Source organism: Argiope bruennichi, chromosome 2 (genome assembly GCF_947563725.1).
Source record: "Argiope bruennichi chromosome 2, qqArgBrue1.1, whole genome shotgun sequence".
NCBI classification, from domain to species: Eukaryota; Metazoa; Arthropoda; class Arachnida; order Araneae; family Araneidae; genus Argiope; species Argiope bruennichi.
In genome coordinates this window covers 63,978,726-63,993,046 of record NC_079152.1, presented here as the reverse complement: position 1 = coordinate 63,993,046, position 14,321 = coordinate 63,978,726, and the positions used below count along the sequence as shown (strand labels likewise).

The 14,321-nt window shown below is 29.6% G+C and overlaps 1 protein-coding gene across 3 annotated transcripts in view; it reads right to left on the bottom strand.

Annotated features, from left to right (window-relative positions):
• The window catches only part of LOC129955939 (5'-AMP-activated protein kinase subunit gamma-1-like), a 509,804-nt gene that overhangs the window by 141,734 nt on the left and 353,749 nt on the right, over positions 1 to 14,321 (bottom strand). For all 3 annotated transcript variants that reach the window (XM_056068262.1, XM_056068265.1, XM_056068264.1), the window contains one exon: positions 4,880 to 4,928. In XM_056068262.1, the coding sequence (XP_055924237.1) occupies positions 4,880 to 4,928 (49 nt within the window). The remainder of the gene's footprint in view (positions 1 to 4,879; positions 4,929 to 14,321) is intronic.

The window sequence follows — 14,321 nt, the reverse complement described above, 5'->3', positions numbered from 1 at the left end:
TACTGAATTATGTTGCCATCAATTTTTCAACTTCATTTTTGCACTAGTAGTTAAGTTTTCTTGTAGAATAATCCCAGGGAACCAAAGAAAAATATTTTAATTAATAGAAATACCTTAATTAATTTAATAATTAATTAAATATTTTTAATTCCTACTTTTAGCATATTAACTTCTTGCTATTTGGGTTACATTCTCCGTGTTCTTTAGAATACCATCAGCAAAAATTGTCATATTACGAAGATATAAGTTAGATTTAATTCGTACTTTTAAGTACCGTCAGTAAATAAAGGGTTAATCAGCTCTTTCGTAACTGCTGTTCACCAATATCATTCCATTAATAATACATAAGTACATTTATTAGAGAGTAGGAAAGAAAGATTCACAGAGACCACTCGCGTTGGTTAATAAAAAAATATGCAATACGCATTATTTATATTAAAATTTTCAAAAATCATATCAATATATATATCGAATTTTAAGAGATCTTCGCTGTCAAACCTCGACAGTAATTATTTTCTCTTCTCCTTTGCATGCTTATTTAATTCAGCACTTTAATCTGTATATTTGATATACAGTGTACTCCCGAGTTTGCTGTCTAATATGGCGGAAGGCTAGGCCAGATAACAAAAAAATAGGATAGGCCAGAATTCTATGAACTCCCTCTTTACCCACCAATATCAGAAGATAAACTAAAATTCTCTCTTATAATACGTATTTTCTCAGTTCTTATTGAGTATTAACCTCTAGATTTATCTCAAGCCACGTAGAATGTAAACGCGGCCATGTGTATCATGGAAGAAGTTGCCGGTAACGTGTTGAGTTAAAATAGAAGGTTCTGCACTAGTAGTTTATATATGTTTATATACTGCACTGTACGTTTCAAGAATTTATAAGAGAAAAAGTAAGTTAAAGATATAAATTGTTAGAACTTCAACATAAAATCTGTAATACCTATCTTAAGTACGATAAAAGAAAATTAGACCGGATAGTAAAAAAGCCGGATAGTCACGAACCGGATTCCCAGAAGTATACTATAATACCAAATGATTCATCATTAATTTTCTTTAAAAAAAAGGGGGGGGGGATACCGGAGGCAAGGAAGGAGGAGGGAAGGTACAATTCTTAAATAATGCGTGCTTATTTCTAATAATAACAGTATATGCTTCATGCGGATATAATATCATTTCTGGAAACTGTATTTCAAAACATTTCTGCCATTATCAAAAGTGAATTTGATAAAATGCTATAAATTGAATAAAAATTATTCTATGTAACAGTGTGGATATATTGAATTTGAAAATATTCATTTGTAAAATTTTATTCAAGATTATTTACTTCATTCTAGATGGCGTAGAAATTTCAGTCAAATTTTGAAATATTCTGAAAAGAGGATATATACAGGCTTACCTATATTGAATACCGAATGATGAAGCAAGGAGCTCTTGGGTAGCTTTCTTTTATTTCTAAAATATTTGTATCTCATGGTGAAATTTAAGAAGCGAAAGGTAAGACTCGTTCAAAGTTGGGGAAGTTTTAAAATTTCAGCATGTGACAAACATTCAGCTTCCCGGAAATGTCACCACATCCGGAACAATTCGTTTGCCGTGGGTGACTTCCGGTAAGGTGCATGAACACTGAAATCCATGCATTTGGAAAATTACAAAAATATATAAAAGTAGCTCAAACTCGTTGTTTTTCTTTAAAATTATATTAACAATCGTGGACGATATAACCCATTTGATGATAACAGAAATTCATATTAAAAAGTGCTTTATCAATTTATTCAACTAAAAATGGGAAAAAAGATTTGAAGAAAATTTGAGAAGGGAAAAAAAACTTAAAATCTACAATGCCCTTTTAATACAAATATTTAGCATGTATTCTTAAATTCTCAATGCAATTTAAACCCATAAAGGCAAATGTGTGTGTAAGAGAGAAAGCGTTCGTGCGTGCGTGCGAATATGCAGTGCCCAGATAAATCTTTAGTACTTGTATATAAAATATTTGTTACAGATAGTCGTAATGATGACTCAATGCTTCTAGAAGAAATTTTAAAATGCAATGTGCCAAGTTTTAATCATACTTAATGCTGCTTTAGATGATTTTGTATCAGTACGTATTATTGTTTTTTTTTATTATTATTATTATAGTGGGAAAGTAAATCAATGAACCCTAAAAAAGAATCACAATCATTTTAAAGTGTTCCTTTTTCTTTTAGTATCTCTAATGTAATTAATATGTTAAAATTTCAGATTTTTTTTTTTTAAAAAATCAATTGTTTTGGAACATTGTAAGGTAATTAGTTTCGGGATAAATGTTTCGATAAACATTGCAAAATAATTATTCTTTTGAATTTTTCATTAACTAAATTTTAAAAAACTCTGAAACTAAAATATGCCAATTAAATGCCAAAATGTTTTTAAAAATTCGAAAAAAAAATATTTTTTTTGTTGTTAAAAAGAGGTATAAAGTAAAGAAAGGAAGTTTAGAAGTTTATTAAATGATTTATTCAAAATTTTGCTACTAGCTTAAAAATATATATAATTTAATTCCTGATCTAAAAAAAAGCTGTATTTCTATTCAGATTTTAGGATTCGATTAATAAATAATACGATTTTTTTTTTTTACCAACGCTTTGCGAAGCAGTAAAATAATCATAGAAAACTTCTAAATTATTAGATTGCGTATTCTCTAGCACAGGAACTTCGGAACATATTGGGAAATGAAATCAAATTTGAACAAAAAATATGCATTACATTTAAATTTCTGAAGGTTTTCTTCAGACAATTCTACCAAATTTGTATTTTGTGAAAAGAGTATTTAAAGATGTAAAATAACATTAAAATATGTATCATACAAATATAAAACTTAATGTTATTCCCCCCCCTCCCCCAAAAAATGAACTTAGAATTAAAATTTCAACCGTTTCATGAAAAAATTTTTTACCGAAATTTAGAATGCTAATTTAAAAAAAAAAGTAATGTTTTAGCAAAAAAAGAAAAAGGAAAAAAAAAAAAAAGGAATGTCGAGGGCTTTTTAACATAGTCTATGTAGTAGTAATAGAAGTTTAATATAATCATGATGCGTAATATTGTATGCATCATGAGAATTTTAAAAACAAACATTTTTTATTTTGTAGAATTATTAAACAGCGTAATAGAAAAAAACTAGCATAAGATAAATAAGTCAAAAGAGCATTTCTAAATTCAAAAGATACTTGTTTCGATTTTAAATAAATTTGAGCCTTAATTGTCAACCTACTTTACCTATTTAATAATATGGCCCCGTTGAACCCAATAGCATCTTTCTGTTAGTAGATCAATCTAGAATTATCTTTGTGATAGAAGGTAAAGGCAGAAAACCTACCAACCATACATAACCTACATACCCTAAGATGCAATGCTTAAGTCAGCTATAATTTCAAGAAATTATTTTCAAATAGAAATATATGGGAGTTTCGCAGCCATTATAACAAACATATACCTGGCTGAAGTTTGTCCAGTGGTTAATAGGAATGAATTGAAATAAAATATGTTACAATTCATAAATGAACTAATAGATAAAAATAAAGATGTTAAATAATGCACAAAGTACATTTCTTGAATTCAAATTAATGTCCCTCCTCCCAAAAGACAACCTTTAAAATTTTACAGAATTAAAAGATGAAATGTAGGATTTTACTCAAGAAAACCTTATTAAAGCATTTGCTCTAACTATCGCACGTTTACAAAAAGTACAAATCGGATTATTTTCGAAAGCTGCATGCACAAATTTCATGAAAATAAAACGAAGTATTCTTTTTCTAAATATAATTTTTGCAATTCGAACGAATACTGAATTCCTCACAAACTGCAAAATAAATTTCAGCAGAATTGTAGCAATAAAGAATTGTTATTTTTTTTTTTTTTTTTGTTTGTTTACAGACGACAGTTCCTTTGGCATTCTCCAATTTATAATTAGGGCAAGTCAGTTGGTAGCGCCATCTAGTTAAAGGGATTAAAACTATAAGAAATATTCGCATTTTATAAATTTGTATATTCCATCCAACAGATGGCACTACAGTTGCGAAAAATTTAATTTAATCTTACTTTATAAATAACAACGGTTTCATCGCTTGGTTTTAATATAAAAACAATTATGATAATTCTATACTATCAAAATTATTAATTTTATGACAGAAGCTTATACTATTACAATTTAAAATAAAAAGCTAATCGATTAAGAATTCTAATAATTACAGGTATAATTTTAACACAATTTTGGAATTACGCGATACTTATTTTTAATGCTATTAAAAAATGTCCTATTATTTAGAAAAGACGAAAAATTCACAATTATCAAGTAGCAGCCACAGGATTAACTCATTTTGTCCGCAAATGAAAACTCCAGAGAAACAGAAAAAATAATTTATAAGAAATGTAACTTATTCTATATATAAACTATTGCACAGAAATTTTATAATGTTTCCAATTCAAATATTGATACATTTAAATTTACCGTTTTCAAAATACAAAAAAAAAAAGTAAATTTATTTTTTAAAGAAGAAAAATGTTATTTTAATTGGATAAATTCTAGAGATTAAAATATTATTTAAAATCAAATTTATTCAAAGAAGCGAATTTATAATTTTATTTGATTTAATAAAATGAAATGAAATTCTGTGTAAGTTCAATAAAATTATTAAAATGTAACTACTAAGAAATTTTATTCGCATATTCAAGATTCATGCGGTCTTTCAGAAAAACAAAATTTATAATATTTACATAAAACAGAGTGAACTTTGAATAAAATGTAAGCTGTTTATTAAACAGAAATCTAGAAGAAAAAAAAAATCCTAACAAAAAAATATATGAAAAACAAAGAAATAATTATTACTCACCCGATGATGACGACGATGACGATGAAGATGATGAATTTGTACCAAGTTTCTGAAAAAAAAACACACATTAAATATTATTACAAGTTAATTAGAAGTATAAACATTCGAAATTTCAAATTAATTTTCATTCATATTTTTTTAAATGTCTGATTATGCATAAAAAAAATTACAATATCACATTAAATTATTATCATTTCTTATTATGCAAAATTTTCCTTTGACTCATTCTACGCGTTTAACTCGATCCTCTGAAATCGTTAGTTTCATTTCAACTTTATAGTTTCAATTAAATACTAACTTCTATAGCATGAATTACGATTTCAATAAAATTTTTATTTCAATACAAGACATTTTCAAAAATAATTAATTATCCGATGTATTTTAATAAACGATCTGCAAACATTTAAAATTTTAGTGCTATGCAATATTTAAAATGAGGAGATATCCCTTTTTTTATTAATAACTAAACGAATTAAAAGTGCTTAGCTCATTCTATTATTTACAATCTTCTGTCTCAATATGTAAAGATAAGTCTTTTTTTCGAGTGAGCCTAAAAGGGGAAAAATAAGAAATTTGATCTTGTTTTAAATATGACTTTTTGTAAAAAAAATCTAATAAGAAAAAACTAGTAATAACAATGTTTTTATGCTTATGTATTATATATATTTTCAATGTCATTTCCTTTCATGTATATTTTTGAAATGTTCATATATTATTCTAGGGCCTTATTGAATGACGTGATATGTATATCGTATATGTTTTAAGATAAAGCACATAGCGATTGTTAAGCGCTCTAACCCTGGAGGCGTTCATATCTTGTATACCATTTTGGGTAGGAAGATGAAGTCGGCGAGAATAAAATAAATAGGTATATGGTATTTAATTTCAGACTTGCCATTATTAAATGATACATAACATACTTACATACTTAAATTAACTAACATTAAGTGCACAACGTAAAATTTGAAATTTTTTAATATTCATTGTCTTTTTCACTATATAATGCCCATAATTAAAGTAGTCAGCAATTTTTGGCAATTTCACCAATGTAATTTTTAACCCTTTGGCTGCTATGGGAGCAAGTACAGTCCAGAAAAAAAAAATATCGGTATAGCTTATAGACGCATATGTGTGGCCGACGAAGGCTTAGGTTGCTTAACGCTCATTACTTCGGTTGTTTACTCGTGTTACGTTCCGGATATTATTTCTATCGTATATATCCAGCACTTTCAGAAAACCTCGCAACGAGAAAAATATTGTTTAATTGGTGCCTTTGGTTGGCTAACATTTCATCTGCTGAATAGACATTTTCCTTCAAAAATTATAATTGCAGCCGGCAACTTGAGATGTGTTGTCAGCAGAAAATATAAAAGAAAGAGGGATACTCCATACGCGTGTACAAAATGCGTCATCGGATACCTGTTTTGAAATTTATCATACGCAATTCAACTATTAATTTTGCTAACTATTACTAATTAACTTAACTATTTTCTACTATTACTATAGCTTACTTTTTTTTTCTTAAAATAAAGTTTTTATTTATACATAAAGTATTCAGGTTACATTCTTCTTATTTGTTCAAATTTTCAATTTTAAATATCCAAATATATACATTTTAATTACTTAATTATGACATTTGACAACTTTACCATTCCTGAAAAAATAATATATATTGAAAGTGAAAAAAAAAATGTTTGGTGCTATTTAGATGTAGACAAAGTAATAGTGAATGGATTATGCACTATATTATAATGTGTTAGTACACCGCCGGCAAGATCCATATTGCGCGAAAAAGTATTCAGCCCTATGCAAAGTTTTATAATTTCATTAGTTGGCGGAAATTATAATCTTATATGGCTGCACTTTATAATAAGGATTACGTATCTTCCATTTTAGAACAACAATGAAATATAACAAACATTGGCTAGTGTTTTTTAAAGTTCCGATTTGAGTTTTCTACGTGCTTCTAAATAAGCATGCATCTTTCAAAAATTGCGAAAACATGCATCGGAAAGGTCAGATAAAACCGATGTGAAACAAAGACTCGAATTACAATGCGTAAAGGTTTTATATAATCATCTTTAATAACTTAAGATATTATGCACACTTCCATAATATCTTAGGATATAGAAAAAATAATATTCTCTAAGTTGTATTGAAAATCATATACGTCTTTTAGAAACAAATTTTTTCCCCTTGATTAAAGTAAGTATTTTGTATCTAATACAAGTTACTAAAGAAAGTTTACTTGGACGCGTTTATATATTAGTGACACAGAATACTTCCCCCTCCCCTTCAAATTATCTAAAATCGAAATGAGCAAATATTCAAGATTACACTCATACTTAAGTATTGCTTATTAATTGAATTATTTTTTGTCAAATTATTACTATTACAGGTTGTTGCATGCTATTTTCAATTGCTGCAATGTATTGCAAATTATTAAGTGCGATAATGTTCAGCGCTATGAATATATTTTACAGATAACTAGGCGACTAGGTGGTGAACAGCCAAAATTTAAAATAAGTGGAATAAAGGAACCAGGCCTCAAGCCCCAATCAATGTACCAATATCGCCAATTTTTAATTCATATGAAAGTTGATGACATACAGATGTGTTTGCTCATTATCTTTTATTTTCGAAGAAAATTTCAGAAGCACTACTGCACCATATTTGTCTTGTGAAGAAAAATCTTGACAGAGTTCCCAGTAACAAACACTAAAACCATCTACGCGGGATTTTATCAATTTTTATTTCAAATGAAAATCTTAATCCCTAGATATGCCACTAAGCGTTCATATTCGAAAGACATTACAAACTTAAGATTGGCTGAGTCTCAAACTCCAACTATTGGATTCAATTTCGCCAATTCGAATTTTACCACTTTGTAAGTATAGCTAATCAATCTAAAAATGTGTAAATGTGTCCATATCTTATCACTTTAAAAGAGCAGTTCTTATATATGACGACACTTTGAAGTTTTAAACTTCGTTTTATTTCATCCTGGGAGGCATGATTTATGTACAAGAGGCGTGGACAAGGCACGTCCGTTCACAGCGCGTTACAAAAGCAGATTAACGTAAAACAGAGAGAGAGAGAATATTTTCCCCAGTATTTAAATACTATGAAATTCTGATAAAGACTTCTCTACACGTGTCAATCAGGTAATGGAATTATAGGGATATTTTAGAAGAATTTGTTTAGGCCAGCAATTTTTTTATCCCTTCACTCGGAGCGTGTGAACCGCCGACCTAAAATTTTTACCAAGCTTCAGTTGAATTAATTAAATAGAAAAAGTGGAATGGGATCAGGAAATCAGAGAATATTTTAGAATGAATATGGGCTAAATTAAGCTAAAAATTAGGAAATTAATTAAGTTTAAATTATATTTTAAAATATTATATATATATATATATACACACACACACACCAAATTTACTTCGTGTGTCTCGGAAACGGCTCAAACGATTTGGATCAAATTTTGTATTTAGATAAAGTTTTGTTTTATAAGTTTATCTATATAGATGTCTTTTCTGAAAATACATGCGCAAAATTATATAACTATTAGAGTCGTTTTTTATCTTCTCCTATGCGGACAATGTCATACAGCGCCATCTCGTCAATTTTTGTAGTATTGCATAGTTGCCATAGGATGATAACGTAATGGCATATCAAAATTTTGTCAAATGGAGATGATGCATGCGAAATAAGGCAAGATTGAAAAATATTCATATGTTAGCAACATGCGATTCGTAACTAAATTCCCTAATATTGACTATTAATTGGTCATCATTACTATCATTACCAACAAGTTTAATTTTGTTGAAATACATCTTATAAAAATAAAAGTTTAGTTACAATAACATAATTAAAAATAAATATATATGATGTTAATTTAAATAATACTTGCATAATAATAGTAGAGCATTCTGATTGATATACTTTAAAGTGGAGATGTTATCCGTGAAGAAAATTGACGAAATCGGCCCAGTTTCTAAGGCTGAAAGCTCTTTTCAATGTTTTATTTTATGTTTTATGTCAGTGTTTTGTCTTTCGAAATGGAGAGGAAGGGGATAGACGACCATTGATCAAATATCTAGAGGTAATCAGTTTTCATTTGAAAGAAATTTTGTAATTAGTCCACAGGTTAGGACTGGCGAACTCGATCACTAGATTTCATTTCTATAGAGAATATACACTGAAATTTGGGTTTTAGATTTTCCCCTTAAGTGATGATTGGCTGAAGGTCAAATTATCCTTGGTAGCATATCTACGGCTCATGAACTATCAAATGGAATGAAACTATTTTGAAATAGTGGTTTTGGCTGGCGAACTCTGTCCTAGGATTTACCTATAGAGAAATCAATGTGATTGAGAGAATATATTGTGAAACAGCGTTTTTTCGATTTCTCTCGAAAATGGGGCCTGCAGAAGGGTAAGTGATCATTGATGACACATTTAAAAAGTCATCAGCTTACATAAGAAAGAAGAATTATCGAGGTTGGTTGTTTTTGTTAGTTTCAGCTATTTTAACGTTCCGTTTTAAAGCAGCACTAAGGCTATTTTTAGGACTCGTAATTTTGAACCGCGGTCAGATGATGAGGACGACACTTGAGTTGGCATCTCTCCCTCCAAACTTCCGCCCCACACCAGCAGGAAAACATTTGGTGCAGACGGATTTAAAGTGCACCAGACCTGCCTACACGACGGTTCTTCGGAAGAATCCGGTCTCGAACCTGGAACCCTCCTCCTTTTCACCAGGCCAACGCGGCCCTATCGAGATTGGATAAGTGATTGAAGTTGAGCAACTGGCTAACTGTTTTTTTTATTACACTAAATATATAGATAATCGAAATTCATAAATTATAATGTAATGCTACTATATTTATAAAACATAATTGTGTTTTAAGACGATAAAGATTCTTTATATTGCTTTATATCGGGCAGTATTTTGTACTTCTTAAATTCAGTAAGTCTAATTTGTCATCAAAAATGAGTTTAAATACCACCTAATAAAATCTCATTATTTAATAGTTCATTGTGCTGTAAAATAACATTTTGTCTTGTGTTGTGCTGTTATTACCCATCAAAATTAAGACTGGATGGATGCCAGCTACAAAACAATGAAGTCAAAGTTGATGTATTTTGTATTCTTACCACCCTTACACTAACTACATTAAGATCAAATCTTGACACAAACACATGCTATCCTCATTTGTCTCTAAAGGTCAAGATGAAAACAAGATCTAAACGGGCAGTATTAAAGTTAAAAAGTTAATAAATAGCAAGTTATCAAAACATTCCATTACTGCGCAAAAACTTTTCTTTTGTCTGTTATCAGTAACCAAAAAATAGCTATGAAATTAAGATAACTTTCGAATTTTTCTCCAAAAGCAATCATCAATTGAACCGAAAAAGACAGTGGAAATAAAAAAGCACTATCACTTTGATCTTCAATTGAATATATCAATGCTTTTGTGCATATCTGAACAGCTTTTTCGAAGTTTTTTTAAAGTAAAAAATTTTCCTTCTTCGAAAAGTGTTTTAAGTTTGAAACAATGTCTTAAGAATGAAAATTTCAGCATTACCGAATCTTTATTTCTCCCGACTGAATACTACTGACTGAGAAAGAAAAAGCAGCATTATTCTGTTTATAAATTTAAAAAAAAATGAACCTAGTATTTATAATGCATGCAAACAAAATATTTACAGTTAAATAGTACATTTATTGTTGCTGTTTTCATTATAAAAGATTTCTCTTAATCTCATGACAATTATTTCTTATTCTAAAAGTTTAATGATGTTCTATTTAACGAATTTTTTAAAGTTTGCTTATGCAATCCTAGAATTCACTGGAACTGCTGTGGCCTGATGCTAAGGTCTCTGCTTCGGAACCGGAGGGTTTCAGATTTAAAATCCGATTCAACCGAAGAACCGTCGTGCAAGTGGGTCTGGTGCACGTTAAATCCGCCAAACTCCCTCCCGATGGTGTGGTGTGGAAATTTGGAGTGGGGGTGACAGCTCAGGTGTCTTCCTCGCCATCTGACCGAGGTTCAAAATTACGCGGTCCGTCCCAAAATAGACCTATTGTTGCTTTAAAACGGGATGTTAATATAACTAAACTAAACCTAGAATTCACCGAACTTTTTCTTCTATATTTAAAAAATACAGGGTGGTTATAATTAAACTTCTCCTATGAATAGCATCATACAACGCAAGCGGGTGAGTGGATTGCAACGAAATTTGATTTATAGACTATACACAAGATGCACTCACAGAACTCCGAAAACAAAAATTAGTTCCAAAATGTCCACCAGAGGGCACTTTTCCCGGAAAACATTAATTTTAACACAATAAAAGACCAAAATGGAATACAGAAACATATTAACATTTATTGACTAGTTTCTGATCAAATTGTCATCGAATCACATTAAGTAAAAGTAAGGAAAAAATAACAGTACGCTGTTTGAAGGGGAAAAAAAGGTTCAGTTTGCAGAAACAAGACCAGATTAGGACGAAATTGCACAAGAGGAGCAGTTGTAAATTGCGTCCAAGATGACGTAGGGAAAGGTACTCCATGTGACCACCCTCATTCACCTGCAAAATTTCAAATCGATGGACAGTGCGTTCAGCAGCAGATCGTAACTGCTCAGTTGTGATGCTTCGCTCATGAAGTGTTATGGAGTTCTTTAAGTCATTCAACGTCGCAACAAGATACCGTCATCATTGCAGCCGGAAACATCGACATAAAACATGACAACGACTGCAAACGTTTCTTACCCTAACCTTTTTTGCATGAAGCTTCCTCTTCTTCGTAAGCATACAAATCTCGACATTTTTCCTAGAACTGTCAGGTTTTACATTTTATTACTCATAATTCTTCTTCTGGATTCTTAATATAGTTTTTGTATTCCGTTTTGGTCGTTTATTAAATTAAATTTAAAGTTTTTTCGAAAAAGGGGCCCTCTGGTGGACATTTCGGAACTAAAATTTTTTTCGAAATTCCATGAGCGCATCTCATGTATAGTCTATGTACAAAATTTCGTTGCAATCCGTTCATCCGTCTGCGTTGTATGATGCTGTTCATAGGAGAAGTTTAATTATAACCACCCTGTACATTCCACTTTAAAAAAAAATTATGCAAAAAAGTAACCAATTGTTAAAAAAAATGAACGTTTGAGCCCCCGATTTCACAAAAGAATTTGATATGATAAAATCAAAAAAAGTTTTCACATAATAACAAAATAAATGTATATTTATTGCGCAGTCGTGTTCATCTTCTAAAGAAACGTTTTCCATTGTTATTCAAAACATGACAGCTGTCGCTACACTCAAAATGTTGTCCTATAAAATATTTCAGATCGTTTGAGTTGTTGCACTGTGTGTTGATTAGAGTAAAAATGTTATTCATAAATTGGTAAAAATAAATAACAAATCTTGACTCAAAATCTTTTTTTTATATATATATTTCTACTACAAAGTAAAAAAAAAAGAAGAAAAGAAAAAGACCATGTAGGTGGATTTTTTTGAATCGATGATTTATCATCTCAAACCTCAAAATAGGAGCAGAAATTTTACGATTTTTATCATGTAAATCTCTAATAGATATATTTATGCTAAATTTCAACTAGTGAACTAATCTATATAATTTATTCTATGTAATTTATATTATATAGATTAATCTATATAATTTATTCTATGTAATTTATATTATATAGATTAATCTATATAATTTGTATTTCAAATGTACAGGAATTAAAGGAAAAATACAATATGGTTCAGAATCAAAAGAAAGGGGAAAATAATAATTTTCTAATAATAATAATAATATTAAACAACTTTGCTTTAGATAGAAATGGAGTATAGGAAATATTATATTTTATATTATATATATTTATTAGAATCTTTCACCCCTCATATTTCAACAGAATTCTTAGTATCTATAGAAACCATTAACAAAATAGAGCTCTCTTTGCCATAGAAACCAGGTTACTCAATAATTCTAGGAAAAAGCGAACAGACCCGAAATTGTTCAACATTCTGTAGCAAGGAGGAATTTTCGATATGTAATATATTATACCCGTGAGTCCACCTGCGTTTATTTTTTCTATGTCAGAAAAAAGCAAAATATATATAATTTTATATAATTTTGAATTCTTAAACTAATTAAGATGTTTTAGAACCTCCAATCATAATTTGAATAAAAACACTGCACACATTTTTGAAAAGTGTTAAAAATAGAGAAATAGTCGCAAACAGATGAAATTTAAATCACCGAAGAGCTAACATAAGATACTGTAACAATTTTTGTTCAGTGGACTTTTGTGTAAGTTTTAGAAAGTTATGAAGAAAAAATGTAAAACCATTCTAGCTCATATTCACACCAATTAGAGGGGTGGGGCGTAAAAACTTTTATGGCTCAGTTAATCGTTTTAAGTGTTAAGGAGCATGTATGCCAAATTTTGTTCAGTTATGCCAAGGAGTGTGGAATTGCATGAAGATCAAACAAACAAACGAACGAACAGACATTTAAACTCATTTTATTTTTTTATACATTTTATTTTTAACTAGTACGAGGATATCGTGCTATAACAGTATGTTTAATGCAGCTGGTTTCTCTTCGCAATTAATCAGAACTCTGAAAGCAAAAAGCAATTCAACATGTCCGCTGGAAACAGCTGGAAAATATGACTCGCAAATTTCCACTGCGCATTTTTTCACTCACATTTTTGATTATTATTATTATATAAAGCAAACGAGAGAGGTCTCCCTAGAACTTTCTCGCATATTCTTCAAAAGATATCCCTCTCTTTCCGTATTAAATTGCCTTACGCAGCACTGCCCAACAATAATTATAAAATATAGTTATCTGGCGCGAATCTAGTATTTTTATTGAATCTATCGTGCGAATAAATATTTTTGGGAACCATTTTTCCGGCCGATTGAACCGAATTTTACACGAAATTACAGTTGTAATCAAAAGATGATATGCTGAATTCCATTGGTTTAAATCATGATGTATTGGTTTAAATCATTCATGATTTACTACAATAACATGTATAGACTGACTGACAAACAGACAACCCTCAGATAGATCTGATTCAACATTTGATAATAACAGATTTTAGATACTAAACCTGTGTAACAAATTTCATCGATATAGCTCTTTACATTTGTTAATTATTGAGTTTACTTGTACACAGATTTCTTCTGATTGGAATTTGTTCAAAATTTGATATAAATTTGCATATTTGGTTTAAAGCGTATACCAAATTTGAATAATTTAACTTAAAGCATACGTTTTTGAGTTCAAAGAAGTCTCAAACGTGAAAATTTGTCGAAATCTCGAATTCGAATTTTTCGATGATTGTAATACCTTCTCAACATTATGAGAAAGTAGAATGTTAAAAAATATGACAAAAAATATTACAATTTTGCTGAA